Source organism: Vanellus vanellus, assembly GCF_965231255.1.
Source record: "Vanellus vanellus genome assembly, chromosome: 9".
Lineage (NCBI taxonomy): Eukaryota > Metazoa > Chordata > Aves > Charadriiformes > Charadriidae > Vanellus > Vanellus vanellus.
The window spans coordinates 17,722,362-17,741,136 of record NC_138914.1 but is presented as its reverse complement, the minus strand read 5'-3'; the positions used below and the strand labels follow the sequence as shown (position 1 = coordinate 17,741,136).

Genomic DNA, 18,775 nt, shown 5'->3' with positions numbered 1-18,775 from the left:
TGGAGATCCAAAGACAAGTTCTGCAGCCCCACTACCTGCTCCAACCGCAGTGTGAGGGTAGAGACATGACACCTGCAGGAAGAAGAGAAATGAGACAGGACCAGAAAGAGGAGGGAGCTTCATCCCACACAGACACCCCAACATTCCAGGGTCATGTAGGAGCTGGTCCTTCCCAGCCGTGCCTGACGCTGCGAGGGAAAGCACTCCCTGTGCCAGCCATGGCAGGAGCCACCACAAATATCCTCATCAGTATCTCTGGGCCTCAGCAGTACAAGCTTTCAATAGCCCATGTTTCGTCAGACAGAGAGGTAAATGCCCAAGCAGAAGGTCTGCAGGGCAACCACAGGCATGTCCACACCATATCCCTGGAGCAGGGCAGCACCAAGCACAGACGCTGAGCCCAACAGCACCAACTGCCCCGCTGTGCGCCCAGAGATGCTGGGGGAAGAAGCAGCAGCACTGGGGTTCTCAGCTCCAGAAGAGGATCTCGACACAAGGACACAAATTAGTGGTAGGGGAATTGGCCACTCTCACCACATGGGCCTTAGCACGCCAGGCACTCCCCACGAGTTGCATCCCTCACCCGCTCCAAACGCAACACTTCTTGTGGTCAAAAGTGTTCAAGCACATCTGGGATGAGCCAGGCAGAGGCAAGGTTGGACTAGGAGGGACACATCCTCCTCACGACCCTCCTTCCCAGGCCAGGTAGAGACACTGCAGGGTGGCTCTTCTCTACCTCTCATGATCCAGAAGCGAAAACTGGAAGGCAAAGATAAATCAGCTTGTCCCAGGATACAGAGACACAACGTGGCTGAGTGCACCAGGCTCCACTGAGCAGCTGGCTCAGCACTTTCTCGTCTCTGATATCTTCCTGCCACAGTGCTCCAAGGAGCCACTCAGCACTACATTTTCATAGACAAGTTCCCTCTAAGCAGGTTCAACCCTTGGGAGCACTATCCTGCCAGCAATGAAACAAAGGCAGGTACTACATGGCCCATGAGGGTTCCTAAAGCAGGGACAGTAACCTCCAGAGCAGAAGCACTGGGTGAGAGCTATCAGCCCAAGCACCGTGCCCCATGTCAGCCCCCCGCACATGTGCCCAAGCAGACGCACAGGGCTGCCAGCCACCACGTTGTCCCTCCCCCCCACGGCATTCCTCCACGGTCACACCAACTACTGCAGAATTACTGGGGAGCCAGGCTGTCTGCCATGGACAAATGCCCACATGCCATTATCTAGAGACCCCAGTGCCATCGAGCATAAACAGCCAGGCTCCTCACCCCCCAGCAAGTTCTGATGCACTTTTGTCTGCTCCTTGTCCTGGACTGTACCCACTGGAGTAGTTAGCCCTGGCTGGCAGCCATCAGGCAGTGCACTTTCTGCTCACCTCTCAGCCTGAGCAGCATCATGGAGTAACTGTTTCATCAGACAGGAGCCCTCAGCATGCACCACCTGAGGTTTCACTAAGAACTCTCAGGGGATGTAAGGACTACAGGGAAGCTCAGAAATACATGAGAGCACTAGAAACAAGAGAAGGAGTACGGATAAGGACACAGCAAGCTGAAGAGACCATCTGCTTTCAACCACAGAGCTGCAAGTCCAGAAGGAGCCTTGGCTGCAGTTTCTGCAGCCAGGGGATCTGCCAAGGAATGCCTCACCTTGGGGTCACAGATATTGTTCTCTGCTCCATAACCAGATTCATTATCCTGCTGATAACCTGCTCAGCAAGAACTATCAGAAGATACCAAGCTTTGCTCAGCCAATGCCTTCCAGTTAGGGTTATCCAAGAAACCATCTGCTTTTAGGTGCTTTTCCCCACGGAGCATCCTCTGCAGATCTATGAGACCTTGTGAACCTCAGTGCTCATCTACAGAGGATGAGCTGCAAGCACCTGCAATACAGTCAGGAAGCAACCCGAGCTGGGAACCCAGGTGCAGACCACGAGAGCTTGCCGGCCCCACTGGGCACACCTTACCGTGTGAGGGTTGTCGTAGTAGACACCGATGGAGCAGAGCTTCGAAGAGATGCTGCAACCGTCCGTGAAGAGCTGCCCAGATTCGCCATACGGGCCTACCCTGAACTTGTAGGCCAGTGTGATGCTGCCGAGAGGCGGGGAACCAGCACTCACAACCACCTCCGTGAAGAGCCCCGAGTAGACAACGAAACCAAAGACCGTCAGCAGCAGCAGCGCGACCAGCGCCGCAATCAGCCCAAGGAGCACCCAGTCGGACATGATGGACACTTGGTGCTCCATGCTTCCTGATGCACTAGCAGCAAGAGGAGAGAAGAAAAAGGAGTGGAGTTAAGCTTGCACTCAGACAAGCAATCACTCTCTACAGCTATTTATTTGCAGCAAAACACACCCACTACCAATTCCTCTAAGGCGTGAAGCTTAAAGACAGTGGAAATCCCCCAGAAACCTCCTGTATATTAGTCCCACATTGCATCAGCCTGTTCCAATTGGTCACCAGGTACAAATTATACTGCTTCAGCGCCTCTTGGGAATTAGGTGGTTACAGAGGGGGGGACGGAGAGGAACTGATCATCTCCCCAGAACCAGCCCCACCGCTCGTGTCCAGCCTTGCATCCAGGAGAGACCGAAAACCACTCCGGGAGCCCGCATCACCCAACAGATCAACAGATACACAGCACTGGGCTAAGGACCAGAGGACTGTAATCAAATAATTTATCATTTATAGACACCAGACCTGTCACTGTGACCAGGGCAGCCCCTTTGCCAAAAAGTCTAGAAGCTCAGGCCTTTAACGACCCAAACAAGGACCACGCCGGTTCAGAGCTGAGCCCCGCATCCAGATCCAAGCACCCAGAGAGGCTCAGAGGAAGCTGAAGACCCAGCTAGAAAAAGCATCCCCAACGCACTCAGGTGGAATTAATTAGCAGTATTCCTTTTAGATGGCTGCTTTTTTTTTTTTAACCTAAAAGAGTTTTTATAACCCCAACCAAGGCTTCCTGTTTTGTTTGCTGTCTCCTCTCTCATGCTGACTGCGGGACACAGCAGCCTGGCGAACGCCTCCTGCTTGTTTTCACCCACCAAGTGCAACCGCTTGGGGGACTTGCAACCCAACCCAGCGCAGGGGAGTTGTTTGTGTTTTATCCTCCCTTGAAACACAGCACTGGTCACGATTGGCTGCGATGCTCCGCTGGGACTTTCATGGGAGCTAGGTTTGAAAGCAAAGGTTGAAGTAAACAATTCACCTTTACCTCTGTGTTATAAACACACTTTGTCCAAAAAGAAAAAAAAAAAAGTCGCCCATGGTGGCTGCTGCTTGCTCAGATTTACGGCAGAGAAAAGCCACATCCTGGTAGGAACTGCAGGCACTGCTTGACCCCGGCGAGCAGGGCTACAGCAAAACCAAGCCCCGCAGAGCCGGCACTGCTCTCAGCACCACGGCAGCACCAGGCCGGGGACCAGATCACGCCAACGGCCCTACTCACCTGAAAAACCAGCTCAGCCCAGAAACAGTTCACGACATCTGCGCCACAGGGGTGTGGGATCCGCCGCGCTGCAGCAGGAAAAAATAAATATCATTGCTTCCTTTCAAACTCACAAGGCCAAAAGCAAAACAAAGTCACAGCAGAAAGCACCCGAAAGGTGTCCAGTCACCTTGGACCTGCTCCCCAGAGGAGGGGTGTCCCAAGGACGCTGCAGGCTGAGATTTCTTCCCAAAACTCTGTGGGTGAATGCACAGGCACCGAGAAAGACAGAAATTGGGAAGGAAAGGTGATGGAGGACGATGTCCTGCAGCTGTCCCTGCTGGTGTGTCCCACCCCGGGCTCCCCCGGGACGCCTGAGCTGCTCCCGGGTGACCTCGCAGCTGAGCACTCCCGGACCTATAGCTTGGCCGGCGCTATACGTCCATCCCCATTGCCCGCAGCCCCTCACCTCCTCCCTATAACCAACATAGATTTATTACTTCAAATCACAGTTGTGGTGATTCTCACAGAGCTGCCAGTCCAACACCGGGCCTGAGGGCCCCAAAGACAGCTGGCCCCAGGGGAGAAGAGGGTATTTTTGGCCATTCTTCCCGGTTCCCGTGGGTCATTTCCCACCGGCGGCAGGCACAGACCATTTCCTACCTGCCCTCCTCACGGGCACCGAGAGTGGAGCTCGCCCGGCCCAGAAGCCGTTCCTCCCCCGGTGCCCGTGCCCGGGCAGAGGGGAGGGTTTGACCCGAGCGGCCCCGACAAGTGCCCGCGGCGGGCGGCACCCGGCCTGCCTGCCCGGAGCCGCGGCTCCCGGCCCTGCCCGGCGGCGGGCAGCTCCCTCAGCTTGACCCCGGTCTGGCCGCCGGAGCAGGGAAGGACTCGCCGAGCCGCCGCCGAGGCCCGGCCGCCGCTCACCGGCTGCAAGCAGGCCGCGGCCTGGGGGGACCGGAACGGAGCGGCGCTGGCCTGCCCGGTCCCGCCGCCGCACCCCCCCACAGAGACACGCACACACCACCACCCCCGCCCCGGCGACAGCCGGAGGGATCCCGGCAGCCCCCTGCTCTCCTCACCCGGGGCTCGCCGGTGACGGTCGGGCCGGAGCGATCCCGGCGCCTCGCCCCGCCCCGCCCCGCCCCGCCCCGCTCCGCTCGCGCGGGGCCGCCGGGCCCGCCCCGGCTCCGGCAGGCAGCGGCTGCGCGCGGACCGCGACGGGGGGGCGGGGCCAGCTGGCGGGGCGGGGCACGGGGCCGTGCCACCGGCGGAGCGAGGGAAAATAGGCGGGGCTTCCGGCGGGGGGCGGAGCTGTCCCTGCCGGGACAGCGGAAGCGGGAGGGCCCTGTCGAGGAGAGCTCCCCCTGGCGGGCGGGCGGGTGACAGCAATGCTCACCCCCGCCGAGCGGGGTCCGGCGGCCGCGTACCTCCCGGGCGGGATGGCGGGGCCCGACACCGCTCCCGGCCCTTCCCAGGGCACCCACAGCCTTGTAGCCCCCAGCCCGGGAGCCCCTCACTGCGTGGCACAGAAGGGCTGTGGGTGAAGGGCCTGCAGGCCTAGGGCCCAGCTCGCCCCTGAGTCCCCAGGTAAGGACAGCTCTCCCCTCACAGCCCACTCTCAGTCCAAGATACAGCTGGACATGAGTGATAAACGATGTCGTGTCCTCCAGCTTCCCCTGTGCGAGGGCTGTGGCAGCTCAGCACGTGTCCTGGCTGGATGACCCACCTTGAGCTCCAGGCTCTAACAGCTGGTTAATGGGCTCCGTCCCTCGGGCACTGGACAAACAGGTGCCACGGTGCTAGAGGATGCACCAGCCGCGCGTCACGGGCCTGACCACAAGGCCTGGCTGGTCGGGGCAGTTAGCAGAGCTGCTTTGCAGCTCCGGGGCCCTTTGCACCAAACCCAGCAAGGGCTTTGAGCTCGCAGGTTCCCACAGGCCCATCACTGGGGCTGTTGCGACCTGGCAGAAACAGCTTGGTTTCTGCCCATGTTCGGGCTTTCCCACTGCCCAGCCGGAAGGACAACCAGCCAGATAGCTCAGCAGATACGGACAGCACTAGCCAACACGGGGAGCACCAGTAGAGTTAAGGAAGTTAGGTGTTTGTTTCATTCAAGGGTTTTGGGGCTCGGGCCAGGTGTTCTCGGCTCGTTTGTCTCTCTCAGCCTGGTGCAGGCATGGGGCACTCCCCAGAAGCAGCAGGAGGCTGACCACTTTCTTTTCCATCAGCTGGGCTTTATCACCCAAAGGGGAACCACATTAACTAGTTGCTGAAGACCCACAAAACTTCAGCCACAGCACAGGAGCTGGTCAGGAGCACCACCATCTTGCATGCCTCCCAGCACCCCAAAGCTCTGATGTGCTCAGACAACTTCTGTCACAAGGCAACTTCACAGCCCACTCCCACCTCAGGACACCTTCAGGAGTGTGCCCCATCTTGCGGCTCCCACGCAGAGCGCACAGCACCACGGAGTGCTGGTGCTCGGCCCACAGCCTTTGCTGCTTCTCAGACAACTCCTCGGGTCTCCATTTCTTTTCAAGAAATGGGACGAAGCACAGTACCTGAGAGGAGCAAGCAGCCTTCCCCACTTCCTGCTCCTCCTTCAAGATAAACATGCTAGAAGGACCCAGACTTAATTCCCATCCTTCTTTTCTTCCCCCTGTATAAAAGGAACTTTCACACCTCTCTCTTTACACCCAGCTTTCTTCAGCCTCTTCAACTCCCTTAGCAGGGAAAGTTTGCTCTCCACTGGTACACCCAATAACCTGCCACCTCCAATCACCAAGCCACCTCCAGATGCAGCGACAAGAAAGAGTGGAGGCTGCTGCTGTCTCTCCTGCTATGGTTTCACATCTGTGTCCCATACGTCCCAACCCCCTTTGTCGGGGCTCTTTGCAGAGACAGTTCCAGGCACTGCTTTTCACCAATGTGAAGCCAAAGAGCTCATTTACTAACAGTAGTTTGAAATACTGTAATACTTGCCTTTCTCCAGCAGCTTCCTAGTGAGGATCTCGAGGCTTTCTGTAGACCGGAATTAGTGAAACCTCAGAGGCCCTCCCTGTATTTGGCGTTACAGTTCTGCAGCTGGAAGAAAATATTTCAGCTTGGTTACGTGTCTTGCCTGGAGCCATGCAGTGAATCACTGGCAGGAAGAGGAACAGAACTCAAAAGCCCTTTAACTGCCAGCTCTGGCCATCAGACACTTCTCTTTCCCCCAGCCTTGCAAGTTATTTAACTCAGCACACATTTAATACTTGACACAAACATTTTCCCATTACAATAGCAAACACTAAAATTTGGGTCTCATTTAACAGCTTCACACCTTCACTCTGAAACAGTACATCAAGAAAAGCAGAGGCAGAATGATGTAAAACATGAGCTCTCTGGTGGGCTCCCCAGTTGTCCTCACCTGCTCAGCCACATTGCACACCCACCGCTGGCCTCTGATGGTGTCAGCCAGCCAGGCCAGCTCTCCAGCAGGGGTCCTGGGTGTCCGCTATGGTGGACATTTGCTCTCAGCAGACTCCTTTGGGCTGTGCTGGGCCCCACAGGCCCCACGCATCTCTGATGGGGTATGCAGATCCGCCCGGTCTCAATTTAAATTTAAATTTTGAGCTCCTCCTTTTGCTATTGAAGCACTGAACAGCAGATTAGAATTCTGCACCTCTGATTATCAGCTATTTAGCAAGATATTAAGGTGGTTTTTATTTAACAAATTGTGATGGAGCTTTCATCTCTTCCTTTCAGATGTCACATCATCTCTGGTGGCTACTGTGAGCGATAAGCAGACATTCAGACTCCCTTCCTCAAGGCCAGCAATCACATTTGTACACCTCTGATTTTCTGTAAATAAAAGATCACTTATGAGTCTGGAGGGATGCATTATTCATCCTGAACTCCCCTGAAAATAATTTTAAATTGTTTATAGCTCCAGTAGTTCGGAACCAGGGTGTGCAACTTTGACTCATGACCAAACAGGTCTGGTCAAATTCCTCCTGTGATGCCAGGCAGGGGCCAGTGCTCAGAAGGGATCTCTCCACTGCAGCCGTGTCCTGTTCTCAAATCGGTAGCGATGCTTCTCACAGATGTTTGTGTTCAATCTAGACAGGAGCACCTCCCTTTACCTGCGCTGTGAATATTTGTACCTCCTACTGCAGTGTATCAGACACACATGAAGAGTGGGGCTATACACATCTTTTCCTGGTGAAAAACTTATCTTATAGGGACATTTATACTGAAATAATCTCTTAATTTCTCCTCCTGTGGCATGCCTTCAACTTTTGTTGTCTTAGCAGCGATTGTGTACTTCTTCATCCTGAAGATGATCTTTGAGCTACAGAATACACATCTATAAACCAGGCTCTTCTTTTTTTTTAACCTCCTCTGCTGTACATGAAGTGTAGATTAAGTTTAGATTTTTTTCTTGCTGAAAACATGAGCTATTTTACCCAGAGTGTTCTTCCGTTTTCCATCCAGACAGAAACAAGACGGAAAGCACAAACACGCTACTGTCTGTCTGGGTTTGCAAACTGCACTTGCAAAAAGTGCTGGGTTTAATGCGGTCTTGTCAACAAGCTCATTCTCTACAGCGAGTGACACTTTAGACTGTCATCCAGCATTTTTAACGAGGGATCCCCTAACAGGCTTCAGGGATTTCAACAGGATTTTAAGAGCCTTACACAATTGCACTCTAACCAGAGGAGCTGACATTCCACAAAGCCAAGCAGCCCAGCGGTAATGACACCAACAGAGCTTTCATGTCAGTGGTTCTCCTTTAGTTTTACAAGAGTGACTGCAGAAGGAAAAACAAACATCAACGTTTGTCCCAACCTTAATCACCAGGTTCAAAACCAGGAAATTAATTTCTTATAGACATGTTGTGCTCCTGTTTTTAATACACGTGTGTAAATAGCACTTTTAAAAACCTTTCTGGAATCTGAGTAAAGAATTACATTACAATAAAAACTCCAAATTTAAAGTTGAAAGACTTTTTTTTCAAGATTTTAATCTCCTTCCTGGCAAAAAAAGTCTTGAAAAAATACTTCACGGGACTCTTCCAATTAAAGAACATCTGTGGGGAGCTGCTGTAAATCTGAGGAGAGGGAGTTCTTCCAAAAGAACTTTCAGAAGCCCTGATTATTTATACTCTCATATTTCCCTTCATTTTCCTACTATCTCATGTTGTAGCAGACACACCATTCATAATAAAAGCAATTAGACACAGGTGATTTCTGACATTATTCCACCTCAACATGACCCCCCTTCCCTCCTACAAGCATCACTGCCTGCTATTGCACTACCACCCACCACAAGTGCATTTCTCCACAGTTATTGACTTGCAGAAGTGTGGAAACATTTCCAATTGCACTCAAACCTCTGAATTTTAAGCCCAACCTGGTTCCTCTCAACTTACAACCAAGTCAGGACAGGCCACCTGCAAGCAGAGCAGGGTGCACTGCTCCCATGCCAACGATTGCTTCAGTTCAAACGGGACCACGTCTAACCCCACCACTGCAGCTCTGCTAGACAAGCATATTTACGAAGAGCTTGTCTCAGCTGAACCAATTTCTTCAGGGGACCTGAACTGGCTCCTGTGGCTGCTCTTTTCCTTCCCTTGACGAGACAGCTTGAACTGCTAACGCTGACACAGGCTTAACTTTGCAGCAACAGAGCACAGAAATGCAAATCCCATCCCCAGTGATGCCAAGAATGCCACAGCAAGAAGGAAAACCATTTAAAGGGAGATCCAGGAATATTTTTAATCCTATAGTTTATTCAGCTATAATGCCAAATGTGATCCGCATCTGAATTTTGAGTGCAGAGCCCTACCACCAGCATGGGAGAGGAGACAGAAGGGAGTGTCACAACAAAGCATTGCAGTGTTCTTGTCTTTTTATTGAACCTTTTATTTCTGCTGTGGAAGAGAGGATAACGTGAGAAACCCTTGCACTGAACCAGAACAGCAATGACCACTAGAAATTGCATTCCCCTCCTCTGCATAATACAGCTTCCCCCTCCTTGGCTCAATCTCAGTGCTTTCATTTCCAGTGGGTAAAAGCACACACACGATTTCTCTGGCTCGCTCTTAAGCAACAGCTGTTTGATGGGGAGTCTGAGCCACTCCAGACACAGCTGATGTTGGTCTCAACTCTGGTTTAGGCAATGCACTGCCAGTGGGTCGAGGGAGGTGAGCCTTCCCCTTGACTCAGCACTGGTGAGGCCACACCTGGCATGCTGGGTCCAGTTCTAGGCTCCCCAGTACAAGAGAGACATGGACATACCAGACAGCGTCCAGTGAAGGGCAACTAAGGTCATTAAGGAACTGAAGCATCTCTCCTATGAGGAGAGGCTGAGAGAGCTGGGACTGTTCAGACTGGAGAAGGCTCTGAGAGATCTTACCAACGTATATAAATAGGTGAAGGGAGGGTGCGAAGAGGATGGAGCCAGGTTCTCTTCAGTGGTACCCAGTGACAGGACAAGTGGAAATGGCCACAAATTGAAACACAGGAGGTTCCCTCTGAACATCAAGAAACACTTTTTTTACCGTGAGGGTGACCAAGTGCTGACACAGGTTGCCCAGGGAGGTTGTGGAGTCTTCATCCTTGGAGATATTCAAAAGCCATCTGGACACGGTCCCGGAAAATCAGCTCTGAGTGACCTTGCTGAAGCAAGGGGGGTGACAAGATGACCTCCACAGGTCCCTTCCCACCTCAATCAGTCTGTAATTCTGAACTGGAGACCTCCATACAAGATACCTGTGCTCTTCAGGGATGAGACCAGTAAAAACAGTGCGACTTGAACAAGCTACTTCCCATCTAGCTGCACGAGCCAGGACTGGCATCAACTCAGTGAATTTTAGGTAGACCATCGACTTAGGTGATGGTGCAGCTACATTGGTTCCAGTTCAGTCACAAAGGCCCTTGCAGGCCAAAATTCTGTGCAGGCTGAGTTAAACCATGCCTCAGTTTCATCTTTGCCTTTCTGCACTAGGACTCTAGACAACTAACTCAGGCACAGATACCTAAGGAAAATGGAGAGAATTCCACCCATTTTGGTGACTGCTGGAAAAAAATCTACCCAGGGTGCAGATCACAGCTCAGAATTGCTGGGTTTTGTTGCAGTCTCAATAGACAAAGCCAGAAAAGGTTAAGAACTGAGATGCAGTCCAGAGGAAAGAGAGAGGAGCAATGGTGGACAAATCTGTCACAGGTTGTCACAAGTATTTTTTGACACTTTAGTGCAAAACAGCCTGAACACAAGGGACCAATTGAGCAGAATGCATGTAAACTGCTAAAGCAGTTTCTGCTGAAAGTTGGCAGCTTTTCTGACCAGGCTATTTTTTCAGAAACTGCTGCTCTCATCTGTGAAGTCAGAAATTGAGTGGAGGTGAATCTCCAAATAACAAAATTATAATTTGGCTCAACATTGCATATTTTGTCTTGGCTTTTGCAGGTCAATCAATTTCCTAAGATTTCAGAAGTTCATGAGGGAGTTCTGAGATTTAACTGGTCCTTGCTGCCATTTAGGGGTCAGTCTAGTGACACCTGAGCTAGTCTTACAGAGTCCCTCTAGAGTTTTGAGGGAGCAGGAGGGTCTTCAGCCCTAGGATATGGCCTTACTAAGCATATTGAAATGATAGAGGTACACAGTGGTAACACTGAACTCCAAGCCATCCACACATGACATCCAGTTTGCTCCCCTTTGCCCCAAGCACATCTCCGACGTTTTTCTCTCTTTACTCCAGCACCAGCAAAGGTCCTATTTCTGTGAAGAAATGCAACACTACTGAGGCTGTGGAGGGCCAGTGATGTGCATCCCACAGGAACTTGTGCCAAAACTCAGAAGCCTAAAAGCAAGCCTTTTTGCCATTTAACTATGGAAACCTTTGCTTCTCCCATACAAGAGGGGAACTCTTATGCCTCTGCAGTATTTGCTCCTGCACCTTTTGCCCCGCCCCCCCCCCCCCAAAAAAAAAAAAAGAGAACATAAAAGGAATAAAAGGATTGCATTAAGTCCAGGGCTTTTTCCCAGATAGATATGACCCTTTACTGAGTTACTGAGGCTAAAATATTCTTTAAAAAAACTCAGCATAAAATGGAGAGATTAAGTCCTAGGTCTAAGCCTTGATTTTTCTCAGGGAGGTTTTTGAGCAACTCTGCATCAGTCTAAGATGAGTTGTCTGACACAAAGGAACCTGTTGGTCTGAGTGATCAATTTCAAACTTTTCTCAAACTGAAGAGTCTAGCAAGGCTCTTTGTACAATCCCCACATTTCAATATGAACAATTTCGGCAATTTCTGGACATTTTCCTCTATTCTGAGTCGCAAAAGCTTTGAATTCACAAATATTTCAGTGTGTCTAGGACAGTTCTCTGGCAAATTTGAGTGTTATTTTCCTGGAATAAGTGATCAAGTGAGCTGATGTCAGTCAGTCACTGCTGTAAAAGGCACAGATTTACCATTAATTCAGACCAGCTCAGAACCATTAACACTAAGCTTATGCTGGTGCATTGACTGAGGTGGAGGAAAGGCTGCTGATTTCTAGCACCAGTACTTTGGGGAAAGAGGAACAGGATTTGGAGGACTGACTGGGACTGAAAAGAGATTCCATTTCATATAGCATTTGGTATCACCTCATTTAGTTTTAGCCCAGTAACAATCCATGCTTCTTGGGCACAAAGCAACACACCAAAATCAGAACCACAAGAAAGACAGTGTGTGCTCCTAAATCATCAGTTCAGGGTCTCACTACAATTTAAAATGAAGTCATCTGACATAGGGATTATCCCCACAGCTGGAGAAATAAAGCACAATATTCTGGGCAGGAAGACAGGCTGCCTTGACTTTCAATCTTTGTCACCCAACTGCTGTCAGAAGACAAGCGTGGTGGAAACCAGTCCACAAACATGTAACACAGCCACCACTTTTTCTTACTTGCCTTTTTCCAAAGGCTAACGAATGAATGCCTATGACTCGTAAGAATTGGGTCTGAGCCATATTTCTGAAGGCAGAAAGACTGCATAAAGACAGCTCCAGTATGAAGCAGAAAAAGACCTTTGTGGCAAGTTGAATTTAGCAACGTCACCAGGAGCTTCTGACTCAGAGGCCCATTCTGCCCAGCTGCACACTCAAACCACCACCACCCCCCCCACATACCTGCCAAACCAGCACGATTCAGCCCACTTGGAGCCTTGCCAAGAGCAGCTGGACAGAAGACAAGTGATGCAGCCGTAAAGCAACATCTAATGAAGAAATTCTTTTTATTTCAAGGTTGTAATTAAGCCATACTTTGTCACACTGCTACTGGCTGAAGCAGGAAGGCTACTGACGACTTCTACCAGGAGAAACGGCAGATGGGATCAGGTTGTTATTCCACTTCAGACCAGTCCACATTGGCTTGAGTCAACCTCAGACCAGTTTAACCTAGCTTTTTCCTTGCCTGTTACTGCTGCCTGGCAGGTATCCCAGATAAAAGAGCTGCTTGCATCGCTCAGACACAGAGGAGGGTGCTCTGTCTCTAAACATTAGCAGGAAGGTATTACACAGGCTGCAGTTTTCCAGGGGCTCTTGGTGCAACAGAGTGGGGAATTGCTACAGCAACAAAAAGTGCAAGACCCCACTGCCAAATGTTCCACCTCCAAACAGCTTGTCAGGCCTGCTGCTCCCACTGTCCTCACAGACCAGTTATTTTGGTTTTCATTGTACAGGGACACAAAACACCCCATACACGCAGTTAAAGCAAAAAGATTTAAGCGCTTTTCAGTTTAGCGTCCACCTCCTGCAAGTCAGGCTTAACATATTCCTTCGGCAGGCCACCCCGAAAGCTTAACCAGCTGCCAGGTGGGCATCTTCGCTTGCTGAGCAGTTCAATGGTGAGCTGACAGCTCCCTCCTCTGTCAGAAAGCACTAAAAGCAGCCTAAAGATCTGTCGGTCCTAGTGTCACTTGGAGCAGGAGACTTGAATAATGGAGGATATTATGCATTTTCTCTCATTTTTTGCATGTAGGTAGGGGGAGTCTCCAGGACAGTTTTCTGGTGGTACAGGACACCCCAGCCAAATGCACGAGTGCTACTAAAGCTTCAGTTCTCATCCTGCCCTGCTGCAGCTGATTTGGGCAAGCCTTACAGCCAGCAGCAGGGCATGGCCAGGACTTCCTTCCCCTTCCAGCTGTATAAGCACACGCCTGGTGTCCTGGTCTGGTCCTTCTGTGATCTGCCTTCTCCAGAACGCAGCAGCAGACGGCAGGAAGGGAGCAGAGCAAAGGCACTGTCCGCTCCGGCAAGACTGGAAGTTCTTGTCGGTCACCAGCAGGTCTGTCCTTGCTGCTCAGCCACAGCATGTTTCACTCTGAGGTGGTATCCGTCAGTCCTTCCCTTCTGCATGTAAGAAAAACAGTGGATTTACTGAGCATTTAATGGCAGGCTGAAATTACATATGAAAATTTAGTCCCAGTAGCATGTTATCCCCGATGCGTTCCCTTTGCTGACAAGCCAGGCTGGGATATAAGTGAAGTGTTGCATATACTGTACATTTGTGCCTCATGCAGAGTTTGAATCTGGAATGGGGCAAATAGTTTGAGGGCTTTTTTGCTGGTTCTTGAAATAAAACCAGAACTGGGGGAGGCACTTGACAGATTTTTGAAATACTAGTAAAATGGTGGGGAAATTTAATTATTTCAGGACCAAGTTGCATCAACATATTCTGTTCAGTTTACCCTCTAAAACTAAGAAAGGAAACAGGTTTTATTTCACTTTCTCACAGTATAATTCACTAGAGCTCTTCCAAATATTTCTACATTCAGAAAATAGGAAGAAAACAATCTGTTAATCTTAAACTGCACAAAAAGTATTAATATTAAATGCCTTACTGTACAATTGAAATCTTCTATTCCCTTTCTAGTCTATATTCTAATGTTTTACAAAGCATTACAAATACTATATAGTAGAGTTACTGCTGGATCTTACTAAACAACTCCAAATTTTGTCAGTTCTGCTCCATTTAAAAACTCAAAGTTCTGGATAAATTTGGTCTTTGAGCATAAACTGAACTTCACTGATCTTACTTGCTGCCTGCTAGTCAAACTGTAGATTTATCTGATAGGGTTTTTAATTCAATTAAGTCTGTCTGCGCATACCACATATTAAACTTACTCACTTACATTGCATCTTCTTGCCATAGCAGCTATTATGCACTTAAAGACAGCAGAAAGCCACATACAGCTTAAAGTGAAGGCGCCACATTAGTGTAAAAGAAGCTAAATAATCATGAATTGAAATTCAAAGCAGCTTTCAACTGAGATACAAGTTAAAAGAATTGTGCAGAAAAATAAATTACTTGCAACAAAAAGAAAATGACAGTGAAATATAGGAAAGACTTTCAGGACTGCATGAGGAGCTGCTTGCGCCCGATTTGTGAAAGCAAGGAAGGTGGGTCACAGTAGGATTAAGGGATGAGCTTGTGAAAGTCACTGTTGCCTGGAGCTGTCATGCCCAAGAGCCAGCCAGGCCCTCTAAGAGGTACAGGCTTCTGGATATACATTCCCAGGTAGGGATGAGAGAGGAATTTTCGGTTCAGGTAATAAATCACCTTTGCATGAGGAGACCAGGAGGATCCCGCACTTGGACAGGGAATACAGAACACACAGCTTTCTGGTCGTTTCGCTGTAGGATTTTAAGGAGTGCTTGCTGCATCTGGGGAGGCTGCAGATAAGCTTTGAGACACAAGCTGTTCTTTGGAAGGCCTATGTCCCTCTGAACCTCGATGGTTTCTGTACCAGGGTTTCTCTCAGTGGGAATAGAGAGCTGCTTTCTCCTCCAGTAGTCCTGCAACAGAGGAGCTCGCTGCTCCCTGGGCTAGGGAAGCCTGACCAATGCCATCTAGGAGGTGCCTATGCCACAGGCAAACCTATGCCAGTGTCACACACTTCAACAGCATTGGCTCATAGGCTTAATTTCTCCAACCATGTCTAAGAGCCTGTATTTGACTAGAGGCCAGCAACTTTTTGGAGCTTCTGCTCCCCCTCTGCATTTCAGAGGCTTTGTATTTCCCTCTCCCTGAGGAAGGTCAGCTCCCTGTTCTGTGAAAATCCCCTGTCTAGAGTACTGGAGTTCTCTGCCTCATTAGGGCTATCGTGACAGCAACACTGATCAACATGCATCCATCTGTACGCAGACGCCTGTGGAGAGACACAAGCAAGTTAATTGCTACAGCAACAGGGAAGGACGATGCTAAAGGACTGGCTTTCAAGGTGGCCACTTCCTTTAGGACTTCAGACAGGCAATTTGGCCTACAGGCTTCTTTACCTGTGAGGTCAAAAACTGACTTCATCAATGCCTGCACTTGGCCTAAATGCGGTGTAGACTGGGGAAAGAGGAAGAATGATGTCCTAAATGGAAGAAATAAATCTTGTTTTGGCTTAGACTCTGCTGCTTTTACTTTTTTTTTTTTTTTTTATGCTGGCACCATTGGGAGAGTTCCCATTTGCTTAATTAGGCCACATATGAGGAACCCAGGAAGACACTTAACATGTTTGGGGTGGGTTTGACCTGCTAATTTTGATCCTTTATGAATCTGATCAGCCTGGGTTCAGATGAAAGTTCTTGACTTTAAGAGGAGCTGGATAACCAAATCAGCTTGGAAAGATAAGCTGTTGGGGATTTTTGTTTGGTTTTGTTTGGTTTTGTTTGTTTGTTTGTTTGTGTTTGTGTGTTGTTTTTTTTTTTTTTAAACAACACACACATCACCACCATACAAGTACACTTTTACTGGGGTAGACAGATGCTTCAACACAGCTGAGCTTATAGTTCTAAAGCAAAGACAACATTGACATGCCAACTTATTATGTTGGTAAGCAGGTCTGGCTAGAAAAAACTTACAAAAGCAAACTGTGATGCTAACAGAAATTGTGAACTAACAGAAAACACTTGAGGTGGGTAAGTTACAGAAGGACTTTTGCTAAATAGTCATTCTGTGGTTAGAAGTAAGCTCTCCTGGCACAGAGCCTACATTTACTCTTCAATCTAGTATATATAGCTTGACTAAAAATATAACCCATGTTACATTCCCTAAGAAAATCTTATCAGCTACCACTTCCTATTCCTCTCAGTTTTTGTTGTTGTTTTTTTCTGATAGCTGTAAACACAGTTGAAAGACTGCCTGACACAAGTGGAATTGATTCCAAAATGTATCTCTGCAAGAAAAATATCTGCAAAAGATATTCTGAGATGTTTCAGCTCTTCCTGGCTATCAGTGAAGAAACCTTTTTTCCCTGTATGGACTCTTATCCTGGCAAAAACAATAAATTGGGGGGGGGGGGGAGGGGAGCAGAGATACACTTATGGCCAAACTGTTTCAGAATATGTTGCTTTAACTCCTAAACAAACACTCCATGTCATGTGAGAAGAGCTGCACTCTTCTACTACCCTCTATCCTTGAAGCTCACACCTAGTGGGGTCCTGGACATAACATGAAAGTCAGGATGAAGACTTTGTTTTGAACCATGACACACATACGAGACAAAGATAAGAGAATGTGGCAAGTTAGCACTATGCACACCTTCAAAAGGTGTGGTTTACAGAGAATTAGAGTGAGGATCCTCATAGCTGGTAGTAGAGCTTGTTGGCTACCATCTTCATTAAAATCAAAGGTCTCAATCAATTAAAAGCTATCCATTTATCAAATTGGAAAAAGCAGCTCCTGAAAAACAGCTCCTGAAGCACTTTAACATGATACCCAGTTGAATAGAGCTGACCTGAGAGAACAGGACCTGGGGCCATAGACCCATCCAAATCCAAAGAGCTCTCTGCCTTGGGCAAGGAGATATTGCTCTAGGAAAAGAAGCACACACACATTGTGATCAAAACACCTGGCAATGTTTTGTAAACAAAGGCCAAACTTCCCAATGGACCATAAAAAAAGTAGTAGGCCACAAGGATCTCTTATCAGACAATAAGAATAATAATTAAAAAAGAGCTTAACAAAAGAACCTACAACCTAGGAATAACTGATTTGTGGTTAGAGCCCCACCACTCTCATGTCCAAACCACATAGGTAATTTCACTACTGACTTCAAACAAATCAATTTCTGTCTCAGTGTTCCCATGTCAGAGGTGAGGCGCACCCATCACCCTACAGGACAAACTATTATGGGGCCTCATGACTGTGCACACTGCCAACTGTCCGTTGAGAATCAGTACCAAGCTGTACGCATTAAAAACATTTATCAGCTTGTATCAAGTATTTGCTTGATTAAAAAAGTCATCTTCCTTGAAATGCTCCACAGAATGAGCTAGTCCCAGAAACATGCTTACTGACAGGGGTTAAGCAGCTCCTTCTTCCACAGACACCAGAGAGTTGTCCATAAAAAGGTCAGTCTAAAGTTAGCCAGCAATGCAAATGCTGTTAAATGAGGAGGGAATGGGAATGGGAAGAGGCACCTATTACCAGGATCACATACCAGGACTGGCACAGCACCCAGTTTCCCTCAAGGGAACCTGGATTAAATAGACTATCCTCAAATGCCAGCTAAAGGCTACTGTGCCTGTTGCACAAGGGAACTTTGAGAGATGTGCAGAGGCTGGCTGTCATCAATCCCCTCCATATGTGAGGAGACACCTGAGTCCCCCTAATGCTGGCTCCGCCTGTTCAACCTCCTCAGGTGGGCAAGGAGGGAAATGAGGCAACAGACAACACAGTACCCTTCCTCCAGGACACAAAGGAGGCACTGCATCAACCATGGGGGCTCTGCATCCTGAGATGAGGCAATCCTCACCAGAGACATGCTCAGAAGATCCTGGCAGCGAGGCGAGGCCTGGCACAGTCTGACCCTTCTAGCTCTCTCCTGCACTGCCTGCCAGCTCCTCGGCTCCCTCCACCTCTGCTCAGTTTCTGTCAAAAGCTTACCTGCTCAACTGGAAGAAACGGGGAACCAGCTCCCAGCCCCAACAGGCTCATCTGAAAGGCCTGGAAGCAAATGGAGCACCCTGATACCACAACCCTCTACCACCACAGCCGCTTTACCCCCCCGCGGCCTAGTGAGACCCGGGTGCCCTAGGGCCGGCTGGGCACCCGTGCACAGCAACGAACTTCCTAACACCGGTGGCTCCCCCAGAGGGAGAGCCCCGAAGCGAGCCCCGCAGCTCACCCGGCTCGAAGACAAGCAGAGGAAGCGCGCGCACACACCTTCCCCCGCGCCGAGGGAGGGAGGCGCACCCGCGCTGCGCAGACGCAACGGCCCAACCCGCGCGGCGTAAATAGCACAGGGGCTTTTATAGCGCCCCTTCCCGGCAGCACCCGCGCCCGGCCGCGCCGATTGGTCGCAGGGCGGGGCTCGGGGGGG

General features: G+C 49.6%; 1 protein-coding gene across 1 annotated transcript in view; it reads right to left on the bottom strand.

Moving 5' to 3' along the window:
- The window catches only part of TEX264 (testis expressed 264, ER-phagy receptor), a 43,065-nt gene extending 38,510 nt beyond the window's left edge, over positions 1–4,555 (bottom strand). The window contains exons 1-3 of the mRNA XM_082487801.1: positions 4,518–4,555; positions 3,457–3,524; positions 1,976–2,267 (exon numbers count right to left, since the gene is read on the bottom strand). Coding sequence (XP_082343927.1) covers positions 1,976–2,254 — 279 coding nt within the window. The 5' untranslated portion in view covers positions 2,255–2,267; positions 3,457–3,524; positions 4,518–4,555. The remainder of the gene's footprint in view (positions 1–1,975; positions 2,268–3,456; positions 3,525–4,517) is intronic.
- Between the last annotated feature and the right edge of the window lie 14,220 nt (positions 4,556–18,775).